General features: G+C 47.0%; 10 protein-coding genes across 10 annotated transcripts; 6 read left to right on the forward strand and 4 right to left on the reverse strand.

The window, feature by feature from the left end:
• Window positions 1-3,481: 3,481 nt before the first annotated feature.
• LAJ45_00444 (uncharacterized protein) lies at window positions 3,482-8,244 on the forward strand (the record flags this gene model as incomplete). The annotated part of the gene is made up of 4 exons (XM_046110045.1): window positions 3,482-3,521; window positions 3,596-6,720; window positions 6,778-8,154; window positions 8,215-8,244. The coding sequence occupies 4 exons, from the start codon at window positions 3,482-3,484 to the stop codon at window positions 8,242-8,244; spliced, it is 4,572 nt and encodes a 1,523-aa protein (XP_045976738.1).
• A 455-nt stretch (window positions 8,245-8,699) lies between these two features.
• On the reverse strand, window positions 8,700-10,082 carry LAJ45_00445 (uncharacterized protein; the record flags this gene model as incomplete). Its single annotated transcript, XM_046110046.1, has 5 exons — window positions 8,700-8,896; window positions 8,950-9,056; window positions 9,125-9,546; window positions 9,835-10,008; window positions 10,080-10,082. 5 exons carry the CDS (start codon window positions 10,080-10,082, stop codon window positions 8,700-8,702), a joined length of 903 nt encoding a protein of 300 aa, XP_045976739.1.
• A 1,145-nt stretch (window positions 10,083-11,227) lies between these two features.
• Window positions 11,228-11,482, forward strand: LAJ45_00446 (uncharacterized protein; the record flags this gene model as incomplete). The annotated part of the gene is made up of 1 exon (XM_046110047.1): window positions 11,228-11,482. The coding sequence occupies one exon, from the start codon at window positions 11,228-11,230 to the stop codon at window positions 11,480-11,482; it is 255 nt and encodes an 84-aa protein (XP_045976740.1).
• A 1,756-nt stretch (window positions 11,483-13,238) lies between these two features.
• LAJ45_00447 (uncharacterized protein) lies at window positions 13,239-14,270 on the reverse strand (the record flags this gene model as incomplete). Its single annotated transcript, XM_046110048.1, has 1 exon — window positions 13,239-14,270. One exon carries the CDS (start codon window positions 14,268-14,270, stop codon window positions 13,239-13,241), a length of 1,032 nt encoding a protein of 343 aa, XP_045976741.1.
• A 1,346-nt stretch (window positions 14,271-15,616) lies between these two features.
• LAJ45_00448 (uncharacterized protein) lies at window positions 15,617-16,073 on the forward strand (the record flags this gene model as incomplete). Its single annotated transcript, XM_046110049.1, has 4 exons — window positions 15,617-15,654; window positions 15,714-15,778; window positions 15,846-15,945; window positions 16,016-16,073. The coding sequence occupies 4 exons, from the start codon at window positions 15,617-15,619 to the stop codon at window positions 16,071-16,073; spliced, it is 261 nt and encodes an 86-aa protein (XP_045976742.1).
• Window positions 16,074-17,446: 1,373 nt separating this feature from the next.
• LAJ45_00449 (uncharacterized protein) lies at window positions 17,447-18,396 on the forward strand (the record flags this gene model as incomplete). Its single annotated transcript, XM_046110050.1, has 3 exons — window positions 17,447-17,488; window positions 17,557-17,662; window positions 17,732-18,396. 3 exons carry the CDS (start codon window positions 17,447-17,449, stop codon window positions 18,394-18,396), a joined length of 813 nt encoding a protein of 270 aa, XP_045976743.1.
• A 673-nt stretch (window positions 18,397-19,069) lies between these two features.
• Window positions 19,070-19,373, forward strand: LAJ45_00450 (uncharacterized protein; the record flags this gene model as incomplete). The annotated part of the gene is made up of 2 exons (XM_046110051.1): window positions 19,070-19,250; window positions 19,351-19,373. The coding sequence occupies 2 exons, from the start codon at window positions 19,070-19,072 to the stop codon at window positions 19,371-19,373; spliced, it is 204 nt and encodes a 67-aa protein (XP_045976744.1).
• Window positions 19,374-21,712: 2,339 nt separating this feature from the next.
• LAJ45_00451 (uncharacterized protein) lies at window positions 21,713-22,508 on the reverse strand (the record flags this gene model as incomplete). Its single annotated transcript, XM_046110052.1, has 4 exons — window positions 21,713-21,866; window positions 21,923-22,020; window positions 22,080-22,213; window positions 22,373-22,508. 4 exons carry the CDS (start codon window positions 22,506-22,508, stop codon window positions 21,713-21,715), a joined length of 522 nt encoding a protein of 173 aa, XP_045976745.1.
• Window positions 22,509-22,747: 239 nt separating this feature from the next.
• On the forward strand, window positions 22,748-23,703 carry LAJ45_00452 (uncharacterized protein; the record flags this gene model as incomplete). The annotated part of the gene is made up of 4 exons (XM_046110053.1): window positions 22,748-22,803; window positions 22,861-22,867; window positions 22,928-23,240; window positions 23,303-23,703. The coding sequence occupies 4 exons, from the start codon at window positions 22,748-22,750 to the stop codon at window positions 23,701-23,703; spliced, it is 777 nt and encodes a 258-aa protein (XP_045976746.1).
• A 353-nt stretch (window positions 23,704-24,056) lies between these two features.
• LAJ45_00453 (uncharacterized protein) lies at window positions 24,057-24,737 on the reverse strand (the record flags this gene model as incomplete). The annotated part of the gene is made up of 4 exons (XM_046110054.1): window positions 24,057-24,370; window positions 24,422-24,539; window positions 24,624-24,657; window positions 24,727-24,737. The coding sequence occupies 4 exons, from the start codon at window positions 24,735-24,737 to the stop codon at window positions 24,057-24,059; spliced, it is 477 nt and encodes a 158-aa protein (XP_045976747.1).
• Between the last annotated feature and the right edge of the window lie 514 nt (window positions 24,738-25,251).

A 25,251-nucleotide genomic window follows, 5' to 3' on the forward strand; every position in this document is an offset into this window, starting at 1 on the left:
ATACGGTGCAGACAGATATGGGGTTATTATTCCGGACCCGAGAGGTTGAACAGCTCTCTATGGTTTTCTCTGTATATCATGAGAACTATTTGTGAAAAAATCACCATGCCCTCTAGACCTTTATATCAAAATTCAATACGGTTATAGTGATAATTAGACAGGATTGATTATCCAAAGATAGCTCGAGTCCTATGCAATTCTTCCCGACCTAAAGATGCCCATTTCTCGTTTGTAGCGCTATGCGGCGGGGTTTCAGGCACCCAGATGGGCAAATCTATTTAAATAATTAACTAGATTCACTAGTGTTAGTTGAGAACGTTACGTGCATGTGACAAGGCTGTTTTATTATTAGTACCCTTGTGTATGCCTAAGCCCGCGCCCCGTGGAATTGGTATAAAGCTGCCTAGAGAGACCCCTCAATGATAAGGAGCGGCCCAATGTCTGATATCCTCGCACTTAAACCGTTGCCAAACTGTGCCGACTCTTTTCTCGGTGGTTGGTATTTGACAATCTAAAGGATCTAGTACCAGGAGAAGTATTTGTATAGAAGTGTAGGTAGAATACAGAAGACTATCGCAACTTAGGAAACCTGCGCTGGTCATTCTTGTCGAAGGATAGTAAGTAAGAGCGTGTTTGGGAGCAATTCCCTATAGAGAGCGCCCCTTTGCTAGAGCTTCGTTAGAAAGGACACCCATGTTTTAAACTGGAGTTTTAAGGTGATTCACCTTTTAGGATTACTGTGATTTTGATGGCCATATAATGAGTATTGTGCCTACCATGAGTTGTGAGGTAGGATTTTTATCAACGAGCTGGAGTGTTAAAGTTGAAAACTCCATTTCAAGGATTAAGGTGATTTCTAGGCGTAAAATGGTGCAATTCCCTTTTTCAGAATGAGATTATTGCTAGAACTTAGTTTTAGGCCTCAATAACTCCGTTTCAAACTGCTCCAAAACACCCGAACAATGCCCTAAACCAAGCTCGCCTTGAAATGAATCAGGCTAGAGCTGCAATTCCTTTTTAAAAACTTGTTTTGGGGAGGAAAACAGAGGGTTTTTTTGTATATCTGAAGCCCCCACGCCAAAGGAGAAGAATCCTTTCAAAAATGGAGTTACGGTTGAAACAGAGTTTAGGCTAAGAAGATGCCGTTTTGATGGTTCTCTAAATGCACCCTAAATCGTGAGTTCTAGATAGCTTCATGGTTTTACCTGAGTTGAGATCAAGGCTTGCTAATCAATGGATGACTCTGGAGTTTTAGGGAGGCCCCCGCCGAAGTGGATGTGTATGTGACTGTTGCTGGAGCTCCAGGTTAAAGCTTAGGGCGATAACTGGTGTAGAGGCTGAAGACTAAGCATCTGTCTCGATGAACTACATAATTATGACACTGCACTAATTTTACGTAATCCCGAGGAGGACGACTTAATAGATCCCGAGACCGAGTCATAGACCATCACTCTTGCAAGTACTCTATCCTTCTTCTCCACCCAAACGAAGTCCAAAGCAGAGATTCCACGATCTTTATTCTCGGGAAGTGTAGCCCTCGTAGATGCGCCCGCTAGGAACTGTCGTGTAGTGTGCGGAATCCTTATGATAGATATTGGGCCCTACACCGCAATCTAGGCACCTATCTGGTATAATTTATCATTAGCTTCAAAACAACCCCGCATTAACGTACCCGCACCGGATAGATCGCAACCCATTTTTAGGCGCAGGTATCCGTAATCAAAGTCCAATGGCTATACTAGGTGTTTCATGAGATATCACTCGTCACAAGACTTTATTTAAAGTGAGTTGCAATCTTGTGTCCATATGCTGAGATTCTGTTGATTTGATGAATACAACCATGGAGGAGGTACCACCTAAGCCCCCAAAACCAGGGGTATTAGACATGATCCAGGTACAGTAGCTGGATTTAAGCGAATGAAGTTGCAATTAGTGGTGGAGAGAGGTATTTGTAGGTTCGTTATTTTGCCGGGTAAGTTGCGCAGTGCGAACTTTACGCCATGGCAGAGTATATTACAGCACCAAGCCTCAAGCCAACTTACACTACTATATGAGGTACAGACACGGCCAACCAACATAATAACCGCCTTTATCACTTCTATCTGGAAAGTAGCCGACATACATGTATATCTATATAGCCTTGATCTCAGCCATGGTAATGCTACGATGAGAATATACGAATACATACAACTCCCACTAATATTTCTCCCAATTGGTACTAGAGCTATCAACGCGGTCGTTTATAGAATGGAATTTTGGTGAGACCAGAACTTCTAAACTCTAGATTATGCCAGACACTTGTCCTCTCTCAGCTTTATGCGAGGATAAAGCTGCATGTATGCACTATGAAGGGGCATAAACCTCGAGCCAACTTATCAACTTGATGATTATTGATCAGGTTTCAAACTCATGGGCGTTTTCATATATTTGTATCTTTAATTTATTGCCATGAGCATCATTGACCTTGTGCTCATGCTAAGTTACAGAGTGTTAACTGCTCTATGACCTTCTTTTTGATAGTTTCATATTAGAAGAGTTGAAACTCGATGTTATGCTAACTACATACAGGTGACGAGCTGGAGATGTCAACTTTACTAACTAACAGGCTCCAAAATTAGACATAGATAATTTGTAGGTACGCGGCACTGGAGTTTCAGAGCCAAAAATCGATTGGGGAACCCTGCCTGTAACCCTAACCCCTGTCCATGCACCAAATGCTTGATTTCCAATGAGTCTATCCTGGGAACACAAGGAATTTTCATTTTTTTTATCTTCGTATCGATCAACCATACACTTCATGATGTAGGTACATGCTTTTGTTGATTACGAGATTTGAGGGTCTGGATGTTCGCGGGTATTTCGGCGGGATTTGAAATCCTACGTAACAGAATGGTTAGAGGTGGGGGTAAGTGCAAAGGTACAACTACGGAAGGACACTGTAATTAGGTCTGTATAATCCCTAACCCTACACCTACTCATTTTAGGGATTATGAACTAATTTGAGTATGTAGAGTTATCTAATCAAGGCAGGAATTCAACCGTTAAAACTCGCTTTCGGGTTATTTAGACCGGATATGGCTGTTTTGCGGTGTGAATAAGCCGGTGGTTTCTTAGTGTAATCCTTGCATTTTATATGCCCGTGATTCAAATTACATGAGCTTGATACTCACGCAATTCATCCCCAACTGTTGTGATGAGCATAAAAAAGAATCCCTGTGAAAAAAAAAAGCAATTGAATCGGGTTACGGTAGTTAACAAAGCTTTAACAACCCCAGAAAATTTGCCTATCACGCCATCGCTTGGCGCTGTCAGGCCAATCAAAGCTTAGATAAACTGAATGATTCTTCCCCCCCCACCTGTTTCGGTCGGAGGTACACAGAAAAATAGTGTTGACGATACAGCTTTTTTATTCATCTTCTTCTTCTTCTTCGTAGGAAGCCCGCCATTTTTCGAGTTTGTATCTTGTGTATTATCCTCGAAAATGACTTCGGTTGGAACTTTGAACACTCCGGAGGAGGCAGGTACGTCGTGTTAACTTTTTTCCCTTTCTCTCAACAATGATTCGTGGTTACTGACGTTGCGATTATAATTGTAGTCGCGAGAATCGCATACCTTTCTAGCGATGTTGTTGTTTCTGTTCAGTCGTCTCTAGGGACTGCTTCAGCATATTCTTCACAGCTTGAGACCCTCTCTTCAACTGGAGCAAAGGGCGCTCTGGCGCCAGCCCCGGAGGTCCACATCATTCGTCAAAATGCGGATCCTTTACTTTCAGTATTCCAGCCTGTTCGATCAGGCAAGCTCGTCTCTGTTACAACAACTTCAGACATCTTGCTTTCATCAATACCTCACCTATACAAATTAATCAACTACCCCGTCGTTATTCATGTTTCAATGCAGCCCGCGGAATTCCCGGACTACTCCGGTATCACAGCGATTAGGCAGACCGGATTAGTCCTGCTCCAGTCAGAGTCAATCCAGGAGGCCCAGGACATGGCTGTAACAGCCCATGCTCTTGCGATTAAGACCGGAAAGGCAGTTGTTCATTTCTTTGCCTCATCAGGAGCGGAGGACCCAGTTACGATTGAAGACCAGGCTTTGATGGACAAGGTTTTGGACAAGACTGCTGCAAGAACTTTCCAGTCTCAGTCAATTGACTCAAGCAGCTTGTACGCAGATGATGGTGTAGTAGCGCAGACAAAGCAGACAAAGCCACCAGTAGCTTCCAATGGCGCAAGCACCGTTGCCAGCGGCATCGCCAGTCCTGCGAGCGAAATATCGACCACCGCAAACAGCAACGGTACAAGCACCATTGGTGACAAGAGTACCGAGCCTTCTCTCTCAGCTTCATCCCTAGAAGAGGCCATCAGCTCTCGCGCCGTTACCTCCGACGACATCTACAAACACGTTTCAGGCATTTTTGAGATCATCAACCAGGTTACCGGCCGTTCATACAACGTTTTCGAGTACCAAGGTCCCAAGAACGCAAACATTGCGCTTTTCGTTTTCGGCTCAACCACCAAGCTTTTCCAGTCCACCGTCGAGGCATTGTCATCTGAGGAGGATTACTCAAGGGTTGGTGTGATCTTCTCAAGACTTTACCGTCCATGGTTCGGCACCAGATTGGCCGACAGCCTTCCCAAGTCAATCAACAAAATTGCTGTTTTGGAGCAAATCAAGAAGAAGACTACTCGATGGGGTCCTCTGTTTTTGGATTTGCTTACATGTCTCCGCGCTGGGCCAGCCGCCAAGGGTGCGCCTGTTGTTGTTGGGCACCAATTGGGCTTCATTAACTCCGAGACTGTTAACCAGGCAGTACGCGGAATTGTTCAGAACTTGAAGGCAGAGGCACCAGTACAGAACTTGTTTGTCGGTTTGGCGGAGGGCCCTGAGTTGGCGGAGTGCAAGGTCGAGCAACCGGCGGTTGAAACTGCATACATGAAAATTCTTGATCAGTTGTTTGGCAAGCGGTTGCACGTTGCCAACTCCCTCGACAAACCTCATGCCGGAATCTCAGCAACCATTGCCGCTAGCCCCGAATACGGTTACGGTTCTCTTTTGGCCAGAATCGAGAAGCGCCAGTCTTTCGTCAAGAGAGTTGAGGAGTTGGCCAAGTCTAGCGGATTCTCTACTGCTGCTCCTGGCGAAGCGCTTTCAAAGTGGCTTTTGGTTGCAGAGGACCCAGAAAAGAGCGCTAGCTTGGCAGATGGCATCGTTGAGAAGTTGGAGGCTGATGGTTCCAAGGTTGCTCTCGAGCTTTTGGCCGATAAGGCTCTCTTTTACAAGCAGTCACACTGGCTCGTAGGATCTGATGCCTGGGCCTATGATCTCGGTAACTCCGGTGTTCACCATGTCATTGCTTCTGGCATCAACATCAACATGCTTGTTATCGACTCCCAGCCATACTCCGAGCACGCCGCTGCTGATGCTTCACGAAGAAAGAAGGACATTGGTCTGTACGCCATGAACTTTGGAAACTCATATGTTGCTTCCGTTGCTGTCTACAGCTCTTACACTCAGGTATTGCACGCAATGATTGATGCCGACAAGTTTGAGGGACCTTCAGTCGTAGTTGCATACCTTCCCTACAACAAAGAAGATGACTCCCCTCTCGCAGTCTTGCAGGAGACCAAGAAGGCAGTCGATCTTGGATACTGGCCATTGTACCGCTGGGACCCCCAGGGCGAGCAGAAGGGTGGCGTGAACTTCAACCTTGACTCCGAGAGGATCAAGAATGAGTTGAAAGAATTCTTGAAGCGTGATAACCACTTGTCTCAGCTTGCCAAGAGAAATCCTCAGTTCGCTGCCAACGTTGCTAGCTCTTACGGAACTGAGGTAAGGCACCAGCAGAAGCGTAAGGCTAAAGATGCGTACAATAAGCTTCTTGAGGGTCTTTCTGGACCCCCATTGACCGTCCTCTTCGCATCTGATGGTGGTAACGCGGAGAACCTTGCTAAGAGGTTGGCCAGACGTGGTAAGGCTAGAGGTCTCAAGACCTTGGTGATGTCCATGGAGGAGTACCCTCTTGAAGATCTATCCAACGAGGAAAACGTTGTTTTCATCACTTCCACAGCCGGTCAGGGTGAATTCCCTCAGAACGGTCATGCTTTCTGGATCGCCGTGAAGAACTCGACCGACTTGGACTTGGCTGGTGTCAACTACTCGGTTTTCGGTCTTGGTGACAGCCACTACTGGCCTCGCAAGGAGGACAAGCACTACTACAACAAACCTGGAAAGGACCTCGACAAGAGGATCACCGACCTCGGTGCCAAGAAGATTGCTGATATTGGTCTTGGTAATGACCAGGACCCCGATGGTTATCAGACCGCCTACTCGGAATGGGAGCCTAAGATCTGGACTGCCCTTGGTGTTGACAAAGTTGACGGGCTTCCGGATGAACCTGCTCCGATCACTAACGAGGATATCAAGATTGCCTCAAACTTCCTCCGTGGTACCATCGCAGAGGGCTTGAAAGACGAGAGCACTGGTCAGATTTCTGCCAGCGACCAGCAGCTTACCAAGTTCCACGGTACTTACATGCAGGATGATAGGGATCTGAGAGACGAGCGCAAGGCCCAGGGTTTGGAGCCTGCTTACTCTTTCATGATCCGATGCAGACTGCCCAGTGGTGTCTCAACTCCTAGGCAGTGGATTCAGATGGACGATATCAGCAACCAGTGGGGTAACACTACCATGAAGTTGACTACCAGACAGACATTCCAGGTTTGTAGACAAAAATACCCCAAAATCATTACTACCCCAACCGCTAACATCAACTAGTTCCACGGTGTTCTCAAGAGGAACTTGAGGTCTTCCATGCAGGACATCAACAAGGCCCTCATGACCACCCTTGCCGCCTGTGGAGATGTCAACCGTAACGTCATGTGCAGCTCTCTCCCTACAAACAGCGCCTTCCACAGCGAGGTCCACGCTGCCTCCAAGCGTATCAGTGACCACCTCCTCCCCGCCACAACCGCCTACCACGAGATTTGGCTTCAGGACGAGAACGACAAGAAGGTCCAGGTTGCCGGTGACGCCATTGTTGACCACGAGCCTTTGTACGGCCCAACTTACCTTCCCAGGAAGTTCAAGATTACCATTGCCGTGCCTCCAAACAACGACACCGATGTCTACGCACACGATATCGGTTTGATTGCTATCAAGGGCGAGGACGGCAAACTTGCTGGTTTCAACGTCTTGATCGGTGGTGGTATGGGTGTCACTCACAACAACAAGAAGACATACCCCCGAACCGGCAGCATGCTTGGTTTCGCCGATATCGAGCGTATCCACACTGTCTGCGAGAAGATTATGCTTGTCCAGCGTGACAATGGCGACCGTAAGAACCGCAAGCACGCCCGCCTAAAGTACACTGTCGATGACATGGGCGTCGATGTCTACCGTAGCAAGGTTGAGGAGCTCCTTGGCTGGAAATTTGGGGAGGCTAAACCTTTCCACTTCGAGTCCAACGTGGACACCTTCGGGTGGCAAAAGGACGAGACTGGCAAGAACCATTTTACCTTCTTCATCGAGAACGGACGTATTGAGGATACCCCTGAGTTCCCCATGAAGACCGGTCTCCGTGAGATTGCAAAGGTCCACAAAGGTGAATTCCGCCTTACTGGTAACCAGCACCTCATCCTCAGCAACGTCGATGATGCGGACTTGCCAGCGATGAAGGACCTAATGGCGAAGTACAAGCTTGACAACTACCAGTTCTCTGGACTGAGGCTGTCTTCATCTGCCTGTGTTGCTTTCCCCACCTGTGGTCTTGCCATGGCAGAGAGTGAAAGATACTTGCCTGTCCTTATCAGCAAGCTCGAGGGCGTTCTTGAGGAAAGCGGTCTCCGCCATGACTCGATCGTCATGAGGATGACTGGTTGCCCCAACGGTTGCGCTCGACCATGGCTGGCCGAGGTTGCCTTCGTCGGAAAGGCCTATGGAGCGTACAACATGTACCTTGGTGGTGGTTACCACGGACAAAGACTCAACAAGCTTTACAGGAGCTCCATCAAGGAGGAGGAGATTCTTGAGATCTTGAAGCCGCTGTTCAAGCGATATGCTCTGGAAAAGGAGGACGGTGAGAGGTTTGGTGACTTCTGTATTAGGATTGGAATGATTAAGCCTACTACAGAGGGAAAGACATTCCACGATGATGTAAGTTCCTAGTCCTATTTCTGGTCCGTTTTGATGAGATGATGCTAATAGGTTTAATAGGTTGCTGAGGAAGATGCCGACGAAGAGTAGACTGGTGATTTGTAGCGAATATTTGTTCTATTATGTGTTTCTTAAAATCATATTTGTTTATAACTGCGTTGCATCTGTTTTTATCTCATCTTTTTCTTTTTTCCTTTCAAGCCATGGATAAGTGTTTTATATTTTCAATGTTTGATATCTGGATGATGACTATATGTCTGGGGCGTGTATCAAAGGCAGAGTCGACAAGGGGGGATGATTAAAATATTAGATCTTCCTCACCACAGAAATCTCGATCTTTGCTATAATTTGTGTCGTAAAGTAGTCATAGGTGATGAGAATAGTTTCACATTTATTATTAATTACACAACCACCATGTAGTGCCGCTACACAGCCAATCACTCGGACACATAGACTCAAACCAGTAATCCCAGAGTTTTTTTTTTTTTTTTTTTTTTGATTTAGATCCCTAAAGAAAATGAATGTAACAAAAGAACTATGTAAGCTTAGGCAGCCTTTGCCTCTGCGATCTTTTCCATAACAGCCTCGCGCCTCTGTTCACGGGTCTTCTTCTTGAGCCTGAACTTCTCGCTCTCGGCCTTCCAGTGCTCTTTGCCCTTCTTGTCACAATCAGGGTCAGCCATGTTTGGGTCGGCACGGATTTTCTCATGCGCATTCTCGTAGACCTCTTCGAGGCCGTCGGCTGTTTTTCATGTTAATGTGTGTAAAAATAAAGAAGGGGAATAGTCGACTGACCTTCGATTCCGCTCTCGATGTACTGGCCGAACTGGGACTTATAGCGCTCTTCATCGTCGTCGGCTAGAGTCTCCATGTACTCCGCAACGTGGCCAGAAAAGATGTACCTACATTGGTCATATTAGAACCCTAGCCCTCAGATATCATGACTATAGTGTTACAGGGAGAAACTCACTTCCTCAACAGCTCGGCATCTAGCTCCTTGGTCTCGATATCGAAACCAGGGAACCTGCTCTCGCTATGTGGGATATACAAACCGCCATCACTGGCGCCCTTCATCGCGCCAAAGATTCTAGCTCCGGTCGAGGTTCTATGAAGACCGACGTCGAGGTGCGCCTTAAACGGGCGTCTAGTTTCTCCGTCGTGCTCGCACTCCTCAGTAACCTTGTACTCACCGTCGATCTCGGTCACACCCTCAAAGGACTCATCGAGGCCGAGCTTGACGAGGGTGCGGCGCGCAAGGAGGAGGCCGGTGGAGTATGCGGCACCCCAGTTTGAGAGGCCGTGTTTGATGCCGTAGCGCTTCAGCTCGTGGCTGTAGGCGGAGGCCAGGACAACATCGCCGAGAAGCGTGGCGGAGACGATTTGGCAGATGATCTGGAGTTAGGGGAAGTGAGGCCAAGGAGGGCAAGTTACAATTAGCCCACCTCCATTCACAGATGAAATCTTTCTTGTGCTTCATTCGTAGAATTGAGCATTTCTGCTGACTATATTCTAGAATTTCTGCGAATGATTGAGGCACCGGGCTTTTTGTTTTTTGCCTTTCTGTCTTTTTTTTCTGGGACTTTATCGCTCCTGTGGATTCATGCGAGCAAGCAAGCAAGCTGGCACAGAAACGAACCTGGGCTGGAGTGAGTTGCACTGACTGTGAGAGAGGGGACATACATCGCGGTTGGTGAAGCGTACAACCAAGCGGTACTTGGGGGCATTGTACTTGTTCTTGGCCTGGGTGATTAAGCGCTTACGGGCGTAGTAGTCGGTTTTACCCTGCTGTCTACGGCGGTATTTGGTCTGGTACCGCGAGAAGTAGGCATTGGACTTGACTTTCTTTTGGAACGGCTGTTGAGTGTCAGATAAGGAACCCACAGATTGATTTTCTGCTATATAGTACGATTGAGGAGTCTACATACCATGGTTAGCTTCTGCTGACGGTGATTCTAGCTAGCTCTAGTGCGTCTTTAATTACTGGCTCTGGTGATGGCTGGCTCGGGTTTGTTAATTGCTGGATTAAGGTCCGTTGTTGTTCTTGCTCTCTCACGCAACATTCCTGTCGCACGAAATTCCCCACTGTGCGTCTCCCACAATCTCAATCTGTGACGGTCCAAAAGATCCAGATAAGGGCTTTTATCGAAATAGACCTTTTATTTTTATTTTCTCTGATTTCCATTTCTAGACCCTCCAAATTTGCAACCAGCTTTTTGACCTTTGGGTCCGGGGCCAGAATTTGTTGCTCGGGAAATCATTGACTTCTTGGCGCTCGTGGCTGGCCAGGGATTAGAAATATTAGTAGCTTTATGGAAACCCCACTCTTGATAAAAAGAAAAAGGAGATAAATAAGAGGAAGAGGGAGAGGGGATGGGAGAACAGAATATACGTTGTACTTTCCATAGACTGTAAATTTTATTCTTGCCCTCATCATGACGAGTACACATTTCAGTCATGTCAGTACTAACTTCAATTAGTTAAATCACCACGAAAAAACTTTGCATCCCGCGAGTGATCGCCTGTGACTTGTAACGTTATGATGTTACCTCTCCAATAAATTACTGAACCTCCAATTTCAAAATAGATGCTTTGGTGGTCTTTTGTGGGCTGTGATTTATTCCTACTGTTTGCGCTGTTCGAGATGCAGGCTATCTCACTCACAAGACAAGGTGTCCATCATATGCATGTCATCACCAAATGTGGATATAACTTCAAAGCAGAGCCGTCTACGCCATCACTACAACGACAACTAATGCTACTATTCTGAAAGGGATCAAGCACCTTTTAGGTTGAATAGTCCCTGTTACTCGCATAAAAAGGCCTGTTGATTCAAACCCTCATCTGAAATGTTGCACTTCGCTTCTTTTTGTTCCATCAAAACTCTCCGTGAAAAATACTGCTGAAACCTAAACTCGAAGATTCATCAAATAATCGCAGCAGGTTTTTTGGCACTCTTTTGTTTATCTCTCACGCGCATAGTTATTTCTACTATCTATCGTACGAGCCGGCGCACTCACGCGTCTAATTCTTCGCCTTCTCCCTGCAGCTGGCAATCTCTCCCAAACTCAAAACCATGCCATTCGAAAACCTCCGTATTGTCATTCGTGTATACCTCGAACCGCCCTTTGAGGCCTTCATCTACACCCCTAAGCGTACCATCGCAGCGTGGACTGAACGTCTCCCCTTCTGGCTCAATAAGAATATGGCCATTGACATCACTTTGTCTTTATTTCTTGGATATCTCTCTGGAGTAATCTCGAAAGAGAACTCCATTGGGACGCCATTATTCAATACGATTTGTCAATGGCTTTTTGAGTTGGGAACGTAAGCTTTCTGCATATCAGGGTTCTCTATATAGGTGTTTTTGGTGAGTACTCTTTGCCTGTCGTATCAGCAACAGAGAAGCATCGACTGACCAACTTTCAGGGTGCTTAGGTCTGTTTTGGTAACGGTGGAATTTAAGGCGTTTTTGCATTTAGGTCTGGGGACTGGATATTTTGCTCCTTCACTGGTAGCAGACATCGTTTTTGTACGCGGTAATCGCGCTATTATCTTTTTTTTATATATATGTATAGACCATAGCCAACTTGAGGAGATCTTTTTTCTACGTTAGGCACGGCTTCTATATTGATTATGGCATAGAGCCTTTTGGGCTGTACAGCCAAGCCGAAATCCGTACTTTGAGAGCTACATGTGACCAAGCCTTTACGGGTGGGAATATGGCCGGTCATTTTTGAAGAGCCGGAGCGCTAACGGCGCTGCTGTAGTAACATCCCCACTCAAGCAAGATCCCACACCGGGACGATCAAATATCCTAAGTCAATTATATCTCCTTATCTTTATCACTTCTACTCCCCTCCCCTCATTAACAAACACCATACCGGGTGCCCGCTCATCATCATACCGAGTGATAACCTATGAGTGTTTCGCCAGTCCAACGACACATACGTACAACCGCATTCGAAAAGTACTGGCACCCTACTATGTTGAGTCGTTCATGAATTGTAGCCACCACAACCATGGCACTCGCGCATACTCAACTTATTGATAGGTATGACTGTAATAGAGACGTTGCAGCTCTGGCAACTGTCTCGAATATGAAAATTGAAAAGTAGAAAGGACTGCCTCGTGAGTTTGGCTCGGAGGGGCCAATACTTTTCAAATGCGGCTGTACTCGAGTTTTCATGATCAACATAATCAAAGTCATTGGTACAGGCCTGAAGAGCTACAAACCGTCAGGAGCGTTCTCTTGCGTAGGGATAGAGATGTAATGCCCAGATCACATGCAATTAATGAATTAAAAAAAAAAAAAAAAAACCGCCCAGATCACAGTATCTCACTCGATGCCAGGCACCGCTTTGTTTCACCAATTACCCTCTTATTCCACAGCGAATAGTAGTTAATTGGATTTTTATTGTGTCTCTTTTGGAACATGTATTTTGATATTGATTTGACCAATAATATCTGGCCTTCATCCACAGCACCGGAATCCCCACCCCCACCCCGAGCTGCGAATACGTACAACTCTTGAATCTTTTCTGTGACTTCTACTGATTTAGATAGATTTAAATCGCCCAACTGCATTAATACCGGCGGATAGATAAAGAATCAGCACAAGACCAGTCAAAGACGAGTGATATCTTATGTTCCGACCACCCAGTCCACACAAGGACCCATGGGACCACATATACAAAAGGGTCTTTTCACGTGCAATCTATGGTTGGTAAATCCTTCTTGTTTTATTGGAATTCAGATCGGTGAGGCAGGGTTCAAACCGGATGTTATATTTAAGTAGCTCTAGCTCTAACGGTTGCGTCTCAAACCTCTATCCAAAGTCCATCACTTACTACATGACAGCCACAACTCAGGCCGAAAGCATTCTCAATTTCACCTCACGCTAAAACACCTAACTAGAAAGAAGAAGAAGGAGAAGAAACCGGCCCGAAGCTCCCAAAAGCAAAAACAAAAGTCCCAAAGTTTACTAAACGCCATACCTATAATAACACCATCCTATAAAAGACAATTCCGAGGGGAAAGACTCCATACCATGAATAAATAAAAGAAAAGCATAAGATAAAAAAACGCTACCTCTTATGAGCCAAGCTCTCCGCCTGTCTTCTTGCCATGGCCCGGCCACGATATGCCGCGCTCCGCTGGTTCACTGCTTCGAAGCCGAAGTCGAAATCAGGTATCTCCCTCTTGATCTGCGAAGGGCGTAGATAAGGCCCTGGCTGCGAGGACTGTGGCTGTGAGAATGACGGCATAGATGACAGGGACGAGGGGAACGAAGGGGGAGAGGATCGGAGGGAGGTGGCTGAGGCTTTGGTCTGGTTCTGGGTCTGGGCCTGGTTTTTACGGACAACAGGGGCATCTAGGTCGTCGTCGTCATCTGAGGTCTCTTCAGACGCGGTAGAAGCGCAGGAACACGGTACAGGGAGCGTAGACTCCTTCACGGACTGTAATCTCCCCACAGGCTCCCTCTTAACCACCGGCCTCTCCCGCTTCACCCCCGGCCTCTCCAACGGCTTCCCCTTAGCCGCCCTGGGCACCTTTGCCGCCGGCCTCGCCCCAGCACCGACCTTCCAACTCACGGACAAGTCCTTCTCCTCGTCTTTCGGCCGACACATGAGTAGTCCCAGACTACTCTTACCCCAGACATTATGGACCACCACGTCCTCATCGCTGTCGCTGTCGCTGTCGTCCTTTTTCAGCACCGCAGCTTTACTCATCCGCTGCACGCCCGCAACAGGGCGCTGGATCTCCGTGATGCGCCGTGCGTGTGTCGTCTTGGCGAGCCGCTGCAGACGTTCGTACTCTGCGCGGTGCAGCGAGCGCGTGTATGTCTGCGCGACAGAGAGGAACTCGTCCTCGACCATGATGTAGCGCTCGTCGCTGGGCAGCATGTACACGGGTATTGAGAGGTCTGCATCCTTATCGCTATCCCCGTCCTTATCAGTAGCAGTAGTGGTGGTGGTGGGTGGTATGGGTTTGCGAGCTGGTGCTGGGGAGGAGGAGGAGGTGGTGGGTACAGAGGTTCTTCGGCGCTTGTTCGGGGGTGAGCTGCGGGAGGTCGGCGGTTTTAGAATCGAAGTCGCCCAGGGCAGTTTTCGTGGCATGTTTGCCTTCCTGCGCTGTGAGTGAAGGGTACTAAGTTGGAGGGTGTTGGAATGTTCTTCGAGCTTGAAGCGTGAGTTTCGGGATGGGTGAGCACTGGAGGGTGCTGCCAAGGGATTGAATTGAGGCTCAATTGAATGACTGCATGCAGATTGCAGAAGACAGTGGATCAATGGAGTGGGCATTTTTTCTTCTTTCTCTTTTCGAGTCGTCACTCGCGTTTTCACATGCGGAGATTAATCTCCGCATGCATATCGGGCTTGAGGAGGTGAAGCAATTGGTTTCAGAACCTGAAGATCAAGAGTTGGATCCCCCTCCCCCCCCCTCTCCCTTCTGCGTGGCGGCCGAGCCAAACACCGGCCGGTCCGATATGTAGGATGGAGATAATTGTAGCCATTGATATTGATGGGAAGACTCTGCTGTTATGTACTCTTCTCTGTTTTCAGTAGGAATACATATGTAGAGTTGCCTATTCCCAGATGCACAATGCAATGCACACAGACACGAGGCCAAAATGTCTACTTATCTGTCTGTACTGCGCAGTGACGTTTATCACCAGAATAGTATCTGCACGCGTCTTGATCAAAGGATTGTAAGAGATCTGGTCGACCAGCAAACCAGCAAACCAGCAAACAAGTAGGAACTGGTGTTGTTAATGTATGTAGCCTGCATAACGCTATGCCGATATGATAGGAAAAAATTATAATAATAGTTGTGTGTGTGTGAGATGTGCGTGCGTGGGTGGCCTGTTTGAACACGTCCGACAGCTAAACTAGCTGCCATCTTGAAGATTTTTCTTTCTTTTGTTCTTTGCGCTTCGATTGAAGTTATTCCTGGTCCTGGTCCTGCCTGGATAGTAGCAGTAGGTAGCAGTAGTAGAACTTGGGATGAATCGATTGACTGATAGAGCTTGTCCTTAAATTCGATGTTTCATTTTTTCTTCCCTTCCACCCTCGAGTCTTGTTGTCGGGGGTGCTCCTTGCTTGTTCTCGACCTCGACTTCCCAACCAGCCAGGAACGAGCAACTTGAGTATCGGGTCCTTAATAATAATAACGTACCAGCTAAACTCAAAACCGGTCCTAGGAACTGCTACTTAAGATAGTACCCACGCGCGACCCACTCATCCGATTCCTACAAGACACAGTAAAGTACAGTACATACCTACCTGACTTCCGCCCGCCTTAAGCTTCTCTACATCTACATCTGCAAACCTTCGATTGCTGCTTTCACGGTTAGGATTATCACAGTGAATTAGCAGCTTATTGCACTCAATACCTACCTACCTGCCTACCCCCGGATCAACAAACTAAATAGCCCAACATACCGTCCCTACCTCAGTTCCCGGCCATGGATCCCACAGCCATCTCCCGCTGGCTCTCCCAAGTGTAGACCTCTCTATATTCTCTTCGTCCCATCTTCCGCGGTACTGACGCGGGAAAACTAGCATGGACACCCCGAATGTCAATGGCGCCCTCCTCGTCGAAGCTTCAACCGGCATCTGCCTCGGAGGTACGCACATCAGATGACTGGTCCGCTCACCCCCTTGGATGGTTGTGTTACTGACCGCAGAGTGCAGCGTCCGGAAAGGCGACGGAGGACGACGCGACGTATCTGGCGGTTGCGTCGCGCGATGGGCTGGATGCGGACGGTGTGGGCGCCGTGGTGTATAAGGATAGGTATGTTCATGTTGCCTGGCGGAGAGAAATGGAATGAATGGGAGTGCTGATTGTAGCGGTGGTGGTGTAGTAAGGTGTTGATCAGGAAGGGAGATGGAGTGCTGGTGGCGGTGTTTATGGATTTGTAGGGTTTGGTTTGGTTTGGGGGTTTCTTTGGGGGTCTCTTTCTCTCTCTACTTTAGGAGGGGCTCCTCTACCGTAGGGAAGTAAGGGGGCCGGCGCCGGTAGGTATTAATGGCATAGAATGGCACCCCAACTAACACAATTATTCCTATTTTTTTTTATTATTCTATTCTTTTCATTTTTTGTTATTGTTTGTCGACTTGCAAACACTCAGGGAGGTTTTTAAACTATCGTTTATATCGTTTTTGTACCGGAAGGGGAGATCAGAGGCGTTAAAGTTGGCGGGGATAGATCAATTGTAGAAGGACGGTGGTGCTTGCTTGCTTTGCTTTGCTTTGCTCTAACTAGTTACATAGACAATTGCGGGTTTCTATTATTTTTCCTTTTTTTTCTTTCTTTTTCGGTTTTTGTTTTACGTTTTTAATTCAATTGTTTTACCAGTGCTGCTGTTGGTGTTGGTCTGCGCCTGTCTGCCGCTGCTGTGCTACGCTGTCAGCTGTTAGTGCCTGGCCCTGGAATATGTCTGTGAGTGAGTTAAAGTGAATTAGTGAGAGTTAGTGAGTGAGAGTTAGTGAGTGAGAGCTAGTGAGTGAACGATACCGAGTGAGGCATTTGACACGGGCCTCGGCGTCAGTGGGTTTGGCTGAACTGACTGACAGTGCACGCGACATGTCATGAATGATGATGGAATGGATGATGGAATGTTCCTGGATAAGGGCTCCTGCAGATAGATAGAGGAAGGGAGGGAGAACACTGGGAGAAGGGTAGCTACATGATCTATGTGTGTGTGGTGTTTATAGAAAGGGGATTCCAGACTCGAGTATCTTATATTAATATCGCAATCCATAGGCCCATCCATCAAAGAGACTCTCTCTTTCTCGCATAGCTGCAGATAGACTCGACAATTAAATATGGTAGATTCCAAGAAAGCCCGGCAACAAGCGCGCCGGGATATATTTCTCAACTCGTATGGTGATCGTCTCTCCAAGTAGTTGGTTGTCCCACATCGGAGCTTTAAAATCCCTGGAATCGGAAATCGGAATGCGTGTTCCCGGGTCCGGACCGAGTAAAGGAGAGAGGCGGATGGACGGGAGGGATGGATCATGGGAGAGGGCGAGTACATGTGGGCACTGCGAGGAGGGAGGCAGAGAAAGGGAGCTTGCCTGCTTACTTACTTGCTTGCTTGCCTACATAACTTTCTTCCCTGCTTCTTGCAACAACAACCACTGGCAGGCAACCCACACGCATCATCCATCCATCATCATCATCCATCATCCATCATCCATCATCAACCATCACCTGTCATACATCATATCAGGCACATACTAACACACCTATAAAATTGTCAACAACCCCCAAATATTGCAGCCATAATATCATGACTTTCTCTCTCCGCTTTCTGCGGATGCCCCGCCCAACAGTATGTGCACCCCCCCTCGAACCACCGGTCGGACCTGTCACGCCACAAAAGTTAACATTTCTCCTTAGCATTTCCTCGGTCTCTTCGACCTCCAAAATGGCGCCGAGCTGATCCTCATGAGCGCCCTTCTCAACAAGGTCTCGGGACTATATGGCATCCTCGCCATCTTTACTGGTGGGTTCTAACCGCCGCCCACCCCCGACGCTTCCCACTCCCTAGTTACTGACCCGCTCCTCTCTCCAGGCGCCGCCATCTCCGGCCTCCAGCTCTCCATGTACATATACTCAATCCTCCTTGCGGTACTGCTCGTCATCCTGACGCCAAAGCTGCATCACCGCGACCCCCTGGCGGCACTCAGCTTCGCCTACCTCTACCTCTTCGACTCCCTGATTAACGCGCTCTACACCGTCGTCTTCGGCATCTCCTGGTTCCTTGTCCTCTCCGCCAAGCATCCTCTCAGCTCCGCCGCCAAGACAATCGATGAGACCGCCGGCTTCACCTCGCCGGTCTACAATGTCACCAATGTTGAGATCGTCCAGAATGGCCAGGAGGCCGTCGCCGTCGGCATGAATGTTGACGGTGCCGCGCAACAGCCTTATCTCGGTGCTGGGATGCTGCAGCCTGAGAGCCCCACGTGCGTCCTTATCATCGCGATCCTGTGGGTCGTGAGGGCGTATTTCGTAGTGATTGTGGCGGCGTTTGCCAGGAGCGTTGTGATGGAGAGCGCCACGCCGGGAGAGGCGCCGTTCGAGGGAAGGAATAATGGTGAGGGGTGGAAGGGGCAGCTTGGGAGGGCGCTGGTCAAGGTTGGGAGGAGCTATTGGGTCGGCAAGGACGGATGGGTGCCGCTCGGCGGCAAGTTCAGGAGGAGCAGGGACGAGAGGAGGCCCAGTATCGGTCAGGTTTAGGTAGATCTAGAGAGAGACAGAGGGAGGTAGGTAGACCGCGCGGGATCATGCTGCATATGACGGCATGGATATTATTTGGAATTGGCGTTTTGTCGTTTTTTTATAATCGGAGCGGAGACTATGTGAGGCAGGAAGAGAGCTGTATAAGTATATGCTGATTTTTTTCGTTGTTGAGAGCTCTTGATCGAGATCTCGTTTTATGTTGAAGCCTTGTGTATACCCACCCCTCTCCCTCTCGTTATCGTATATCCAGTCATGTAGAGAGGAGATTGCTTTGTATACTTAAAGTTTATTCCTAGTGTCTATTATTATTAAATTCCAATGTTGATCATTCAAAGTTTTCGAGCTCGCGCTAACGTGTTAGTGTTGCGTTCAAAAGTTGTGGTGGGGCCGCCAGCGAGAAAGGCCAGGTGAAAATAGCCGAGTGATATCATATGACTCAACCTACGGCAGGGCATGACCGCCCCCGGGCCCCACCCGCAAACAAAAAACACCCCAATCACACACACCACACCTAGCCGACAAGCGGGTAACCCGCATCAGCAACACGCATCAACACCCCGCATCACACATCACCATACATCACTCACCCCCACACACCCCTAACCCTCAAAGGTGGCTCTTTATCTACACCCCGCCCCACTCTTTACCACTCTTCATCTCGCACACACAAATGTTTTGGCAACACCACAACCTTCGGCGACATCACAGCCTTTGTCTTGGGAACCTCGTCATCTTTGAATTCGACTCACTGTCTTCGATAACCTATCGCCGTCAAAGATGGATTTTTTCGCCGTCGGTATTTTCATCAAGCTCAACAATAAACAACATCAACAACATCAATAAACATAACAGTGAGTCTGCTCTTTCCTCCTTGTGCCCACTCTGTTTTTACCACCTATCTTCAAGTACCATCTCCTTCTTCTTTTCTGTTTGCTCTGCTGACCTCAACAGACACACAATCTCACGATTTATAGATATCAGGCCATTTTTCGGGACACAGACACAGTTACTAGCTGCGTCTGCTGTTTGGGTTATTAGCCCGCGTATTCCAACGGTTCAAGTTATTAGCTTGTTATTGAAAACCAACAATTCTCTCTCGTTGATAAACCAAAGGACAGGTTACTAGCCTGATAGCGCTGAACGATGGTTTCCCTGGGTATGAGATTGGGCGGCTTATTAGGTCATCTGTCTTTGCCTCGGGAGGGTGTCTATAGGGGTATGTAGAGAATTTGGGGATGGTTTGATTTACGGTACGTTTTTGTTTTTTCTTTTCTCGACTATGATTTGTAGATACTGGGCTAGTTTTTAGGATGCGGATACGGCTATTAGCTGTGTCTGTTTGCGCATGTTCTAACAGTTTAATTTGTAGCTTGTAATTGAAAAACAACGGTTCTCGTTGTCAAACTAATAGACAGCTGCTTTCTCTGGGTGGATATTGGAAGGCCCGGAGAGGGTATGTATGGATCATACGGTAAGTATTATATTTCGTTCATCATCTCTACTAGTTAATCATCAACAGGCTCGTTTTTGGACACGGTTACAGTTACTATCTACAACTACTGGTTGAGTTATTAGCCTACGAATCCCAGAGATTAGAGTCACTAATCTGTAATCAAAAACTAACAGACAGGTTTCTAGACTAACAATGCTATTATAGCGACATTCTTTGGGCGGAGATTGTACGGCTTCTTAAGTCGTCCATCCTTGGCCGGGGAGGGTATGTTAACATATAGTTTCAAGGAAGGTTACTCATACAATATGTATTCAGTCTTCCTTTTGTTCGTCCCTTGACTCGCAGAATGCTATTCAAGTTTTTAGGATACTGGTATAGTTACTGGCCATATGTGTTGTTTGGGGCGTATTCCAACGGTCAAAATTATAAAGCTGTAACCAAAAATCGACTGACTCGTTAACCGCATCGCCGGTGAACAAAGAAACAGGTTTCTGGTATGAGAAAGCTAGACTCTGGTTTCTTGGGTGGTTTCGTAGTTGTCTGTCTATACTTAGAAGGCCACACATAGATCAAGTAGTAAGTCTTCAATGAGCATTTGTTCATAGGCTCGATTAATCTTTAATAGGCTCTTTTTAGTCCCAGGAATCGCTACTGGAAGGCGAGTAATCAAACTAACGAAGAGTTCCAATCTTTAGACCAGGCGAGCTTCTTACCCAGGGGATAAAACAAGCAAAAGAGAGCCTTCATGCTTCTGGAACCATCCCTGCTTCTGGAACTACATGTATCCCTGCCCGGCCATAGGCCTTTTCTTAAAAGTACAAGGTGAAATTGTATCTACTAGAATATAAAAGGGTAGGGCAAGAAGCAAATTCGTCAATGGAGGCTACAGATTGGCCTGAATCCAAACGTTTGGCTCTGCCCCAGACTCTTTACATATAATATAAAAACAAAATATAATCATAGGATGATGAATCACATCCTATTTCCTTTAAAATAAGAGTGGTTCCAGATGTGTATTTCTAAAGACGGGAAACAAAAAAGAGAAAATAAGTAACGAGGATAAAACAACCACAGCTCCTATACTCGAGACTTCTAAGACTATGATGGAACGGGACAAGACAAGACAAGACGAGACATAGTGCACTATGTCTCGTCTTGTCTCGATCGTGCTCATCATTGATCCAGGAAGAGCTGGTAAGCAGTAGTGGTAGTATACGTCTAGTTGATAGGCACCGCGTTCTAGCTGTCTGTACTCGTAAATGGCTGCCTGGACCTGATGATTAGGGGGGGGGCAGCTTTGTTGGGGAACCGGAAACCAAATCTTGTGGTAATTATAGTATGTACCTACATACATGTACTCACCAAGAGAGTTATTATTCGGCCAAGGTCTGTTTCGGGACAAATCACCAAGTCGATATTCGGTTCTGTAGTGAAAAATAATGGCGATAGGCATATACGGATTGGTCTAGTTGTATGAGAATAAATAAACTAAACAGCGGGTTTGCGTCATGGAATGTCACTCGATGTCCCCTCAAAGAACGGACAAGATAAATAAACTAGGATAAAACCTTGGGATGGCGGGCATAGTCTCACTACTTGGAATTCCTCGCTAGATTACATGCCAGCTTAACTACGCTCGAGCGGTAACGCAATAAGATGACAGAGCATATCAACTAGCTTGTGGTTTTCGAGGGTTTCCACGAAAATAAGAGATGAACGGAGAAAAGGAAATGACATAAAAAAGTAGGAGGTATATATCCTTACCAATCTAAAGACCACCCAACAAAGATAACGCCATTCGTCTCATTGTACTCAACCGAAAATAAACACAGAAGAGAAGATTAAAACCTATGAGTGTAGTCAATCTAGCCACAACCAGCTAGGACGCACTTCCTTCTGCGGAAGCTTCACCAACGCAGTATCAAAATACTCTATCCGAAGCTCATTCTCCAATCTGTTGCGTCTGTTTCCAGTGAAACGTCTGTACTCTTCGAGGGTGCTTGATAGGTTCCAACTTCACCGCCAGGTTAGCAGAATGTGGGAGTTTATGGCAAGAAAGAAGAGTTGTACCCTTGCAAACGACGAAGACAACCTATTACGGTACCAGTTCTATGTCTACCCATTGAGCAGGATACGAGGATAGGGAAGTTTGAAGGGTTGATGATGTGCTATGTAACTACGTCAGCTATTGGCGGTGGGCATGAGGCGAGAGAGCTCCTATCGGTACCTCTAAGGCATCGGTGATGGACTCGACAGTGATTGCATCCCATGGCGCACCGCCCTCCTGGAGGCCAAGGTGGTACAGAGTGAGATTGTTATCGTCTAGCCATCCCAGGAGCGTTTCATCCGGTTCTTCGACGGCTACAGATACGTGAGGTAAGAATCCACACAGGAGGAATACCAGAGGTAAATAATATCCATACGAGAATAAGTTTAATTATTCTTATCAACAAGGGTATAGTGCGGTATATTTCAATGAGAACACAAACATCAGGTTAACGGAGCGCGCAGGAAACCCACCAAGCCAGACAATGGTCTTCAACTTCAACTCCGATAAGAAAGATAGATTAATGGATGTTGGTTGGCCACTTCTAAACAGCCCCTCCTCGACCTGGCAGAAATTGGGCGGCGGTACGAGCTTATTGAATTGTGACATTGGAAATCAGCTCCGGGAAGTTGCGGTTGGTGGGCCACAAGGGTTCGGTAAATGACGTTAGGTTTGAGCCGCAGGGGAACAATTCGAGAGGGTAACTAGGGTCTTGGCAATAATAACCGAAGCTCGAGTGAAGTCGAAATGCCAAGACACAAGACTTACCTGGCTGGTGCACACAAGTTCGGACCACCCATACCTCTCGAGATCTTCAATTCAGAACGTCCCCACAAATAACCTCAGCCATGGCTTCTAATTCACCACCCGCTGCGACAGCATCTGCTGGTACTCCGTCCTGCACGTAATACACCCCTTCTTCCCCATGCTTGATCTGTAACAACGTTAACACCTTATCTAGAGTTTATGTAGCTCGTTCCTCACAACCTCCCCCGAGCTTCTAGAAACCAACTAACATATCCCTGTAGATCCGTAACCTCGAAGAATCTATCAAGATCCCTCTCCTTAAGCAATCCCTTACTACCATCTTCTCCCAATATGGGAACATCGTCGACCTTGTCGCAAAAAAGAATCTGAAGGCCAAGGGACAAGCTTTTGTGGTGTTTGACTCTCCACAAGCCGCCGAGCAAGCCATCAAGGAGGTCCAGGCGTTCCCTCTATTTGATAAGCCCATGGTTCTTGCGTTTGCGAAGACCCGTAGTGATGCGACCGTGAAGCGAGATGCTGGAGAGGATAGCGCCGAATTCGAAGCGCACAAAAGACGAAGGCTGGCAGAGAAAGGTACTTACCCCAGCTTTCTTATATTTAGGTTATGTTTATCGAGATAACCTAATATAAAACAGAACGTAAGCAAGCTCTTGCAGCTATTGAGTCCCAGCGCCGACCTACAGCCGGCGCCGGAGCCGCTTCGCAAGCCGCAGACGCACCAAAGGCCACTGCGAAGAAGGCCGGTGGTGGACTCAAGTCTACTGCTCCTGCTGCAGCCCCGCAAATCCCAGACGAATATCTCCCACCCAATACTACATTGTTCTTACAGAACCTACCCGACGACACAGACGAGACTATGCTCACTTCCCTATTTGGGCGCTTCGATGGGTTCAAAGAAGTGCGTATGGTACCGGGAAGGAAAGGAATTGCATTTGTGGAATTTGAGCAGTTGGAAGGGGCGATTGGTGCAAAGGAAGGGATGGGTGGGATGGTCTTGGAGGACAAGATCGTCAAGGTCACATACCAAAGACAATAGTTTATGTGTTGCGTCCAGAATTATCAGAAGGCGTGAAGGCGTAAAACCAATGCTTGTATTATATCATACAATAACGCGATTTTTTTCTTTCGTAATGACAAGTTTAAACCATTACGTTTTCAAGGGTTATTCACTATGTGAACTCATATTTGTCGTCTTGATCCTTCCTCGCAGCAAATATTCTTGTGCCCGCTGGGTATCACATCATACCACTTTCGAAAAAACCCCATTACATGGTGCATGTATGTAGGTATTTACATAGCTACCCAGCCCCACTCAAAAAAAATAAAATAAGAATAAAAAAAGCAAAGTCATGAGCGGAAGGATACTTTTTAAAAAAAGCAAAGGCCCTATCATTGAAATCCCATTCTTACCAACCCTTCGTGATGCGCCTCTGAGTCCTCAATCGCATCCTGCTGCGATATACACATCAAGACGGTCCTTTTAGAGCTCTCCTGTATCTCTCCCCCAATCAAAAGCTCATCCAGGATAAAATATGCCTTCTGGAAATTGAATATGATGTCCAGCTCACACACGTTCCCATAATATTTATCCATCTGTTCCACGTAACGGTGTACGATCTCTAATGTGATGAGCTCGTTGTCCGTGCTGTCGATCCCGGTTACAAAGAAGAGTGATGCATATCGGCGGTATACCACCTTAGCATCTACTTGATATTGTCAGCTATGCGGGGAGAACGGACAATATTGAGGGGCACCTTTGTATTCGAGAAAGTTGCACATCTTGGTACGTCTTGCTAGGACGAGCTGTGCTACATCACGGAGGACCTTGGTTTTTTCTTTTTGTGATACTGTGATGAACCATTTCGACAAACGCTACAAGCTAATGATTAGCTCCTAGGTAGCTTCAGAGCTACATGTGCTTTATCTATGATACCATGGGATGAAAGGAACGCAAACCACTTTGCCTTGTCGTGAGAGGAGAATCAGATATCTAAAGGCACTCTATCAGCCTTTAAAGCTTTGGCAAGCTAGTCCGCAGTTCGGAATTGAATATGCTGACCTTATTGCCATTGTTGTAGAGTTAGTGCTTCGGATCTGTTTGGGTTGATTCGAGAGACTGTGGACTAGGAAACATAGCATCGATTCTAATGTTTACACTTACTCGAGTAACATGCAGCACGTGTTCTTACTCTTGGCGTGAACTCAGAGGTTATTTTCAAAACGGCCAGACACACACAAAGGTGTAATGATAACGCAATAAACACACACCACCAGCCACCCTAACCCTGTTTGCAGTCGAATTGATTCTTGACAACAGTCTACTGTTTCCTGCTGCAAGAAATACTACATTAATAAATTGAGCGTTATCACATATTGCATTGAGTTAATTTTGCGGAGTTTCATACAACTGGTAGTCTTTAGAAACTCGCTATTCTCTTAAGAGAGCTTTTTTCCTCTCGACATGAGGTGTCGCGTGCTCCACACAGAAAGAACAGTCACGATGACTGATTCGGGCACGCCCAAAGTCTAAAATTCCCCGACTGACTGGACCTTCTTCCATCATCATAGGTTCCTCGTTTTCCCT

This window comes from Morchella importuna (assembly GCF_003444635.1).
Source record: "Morchella importuna strain M04M26 chromosome Unknown Morimp01GS001, whole genome shotgun sequence".
In the NCBI taxonomy this organism is placed as follows: Eukaryota; Fungi; Ascomycota; class Pezizomycetes; order Pezizales; family Morchellaceae; genus Morchella; species Morchella importuna.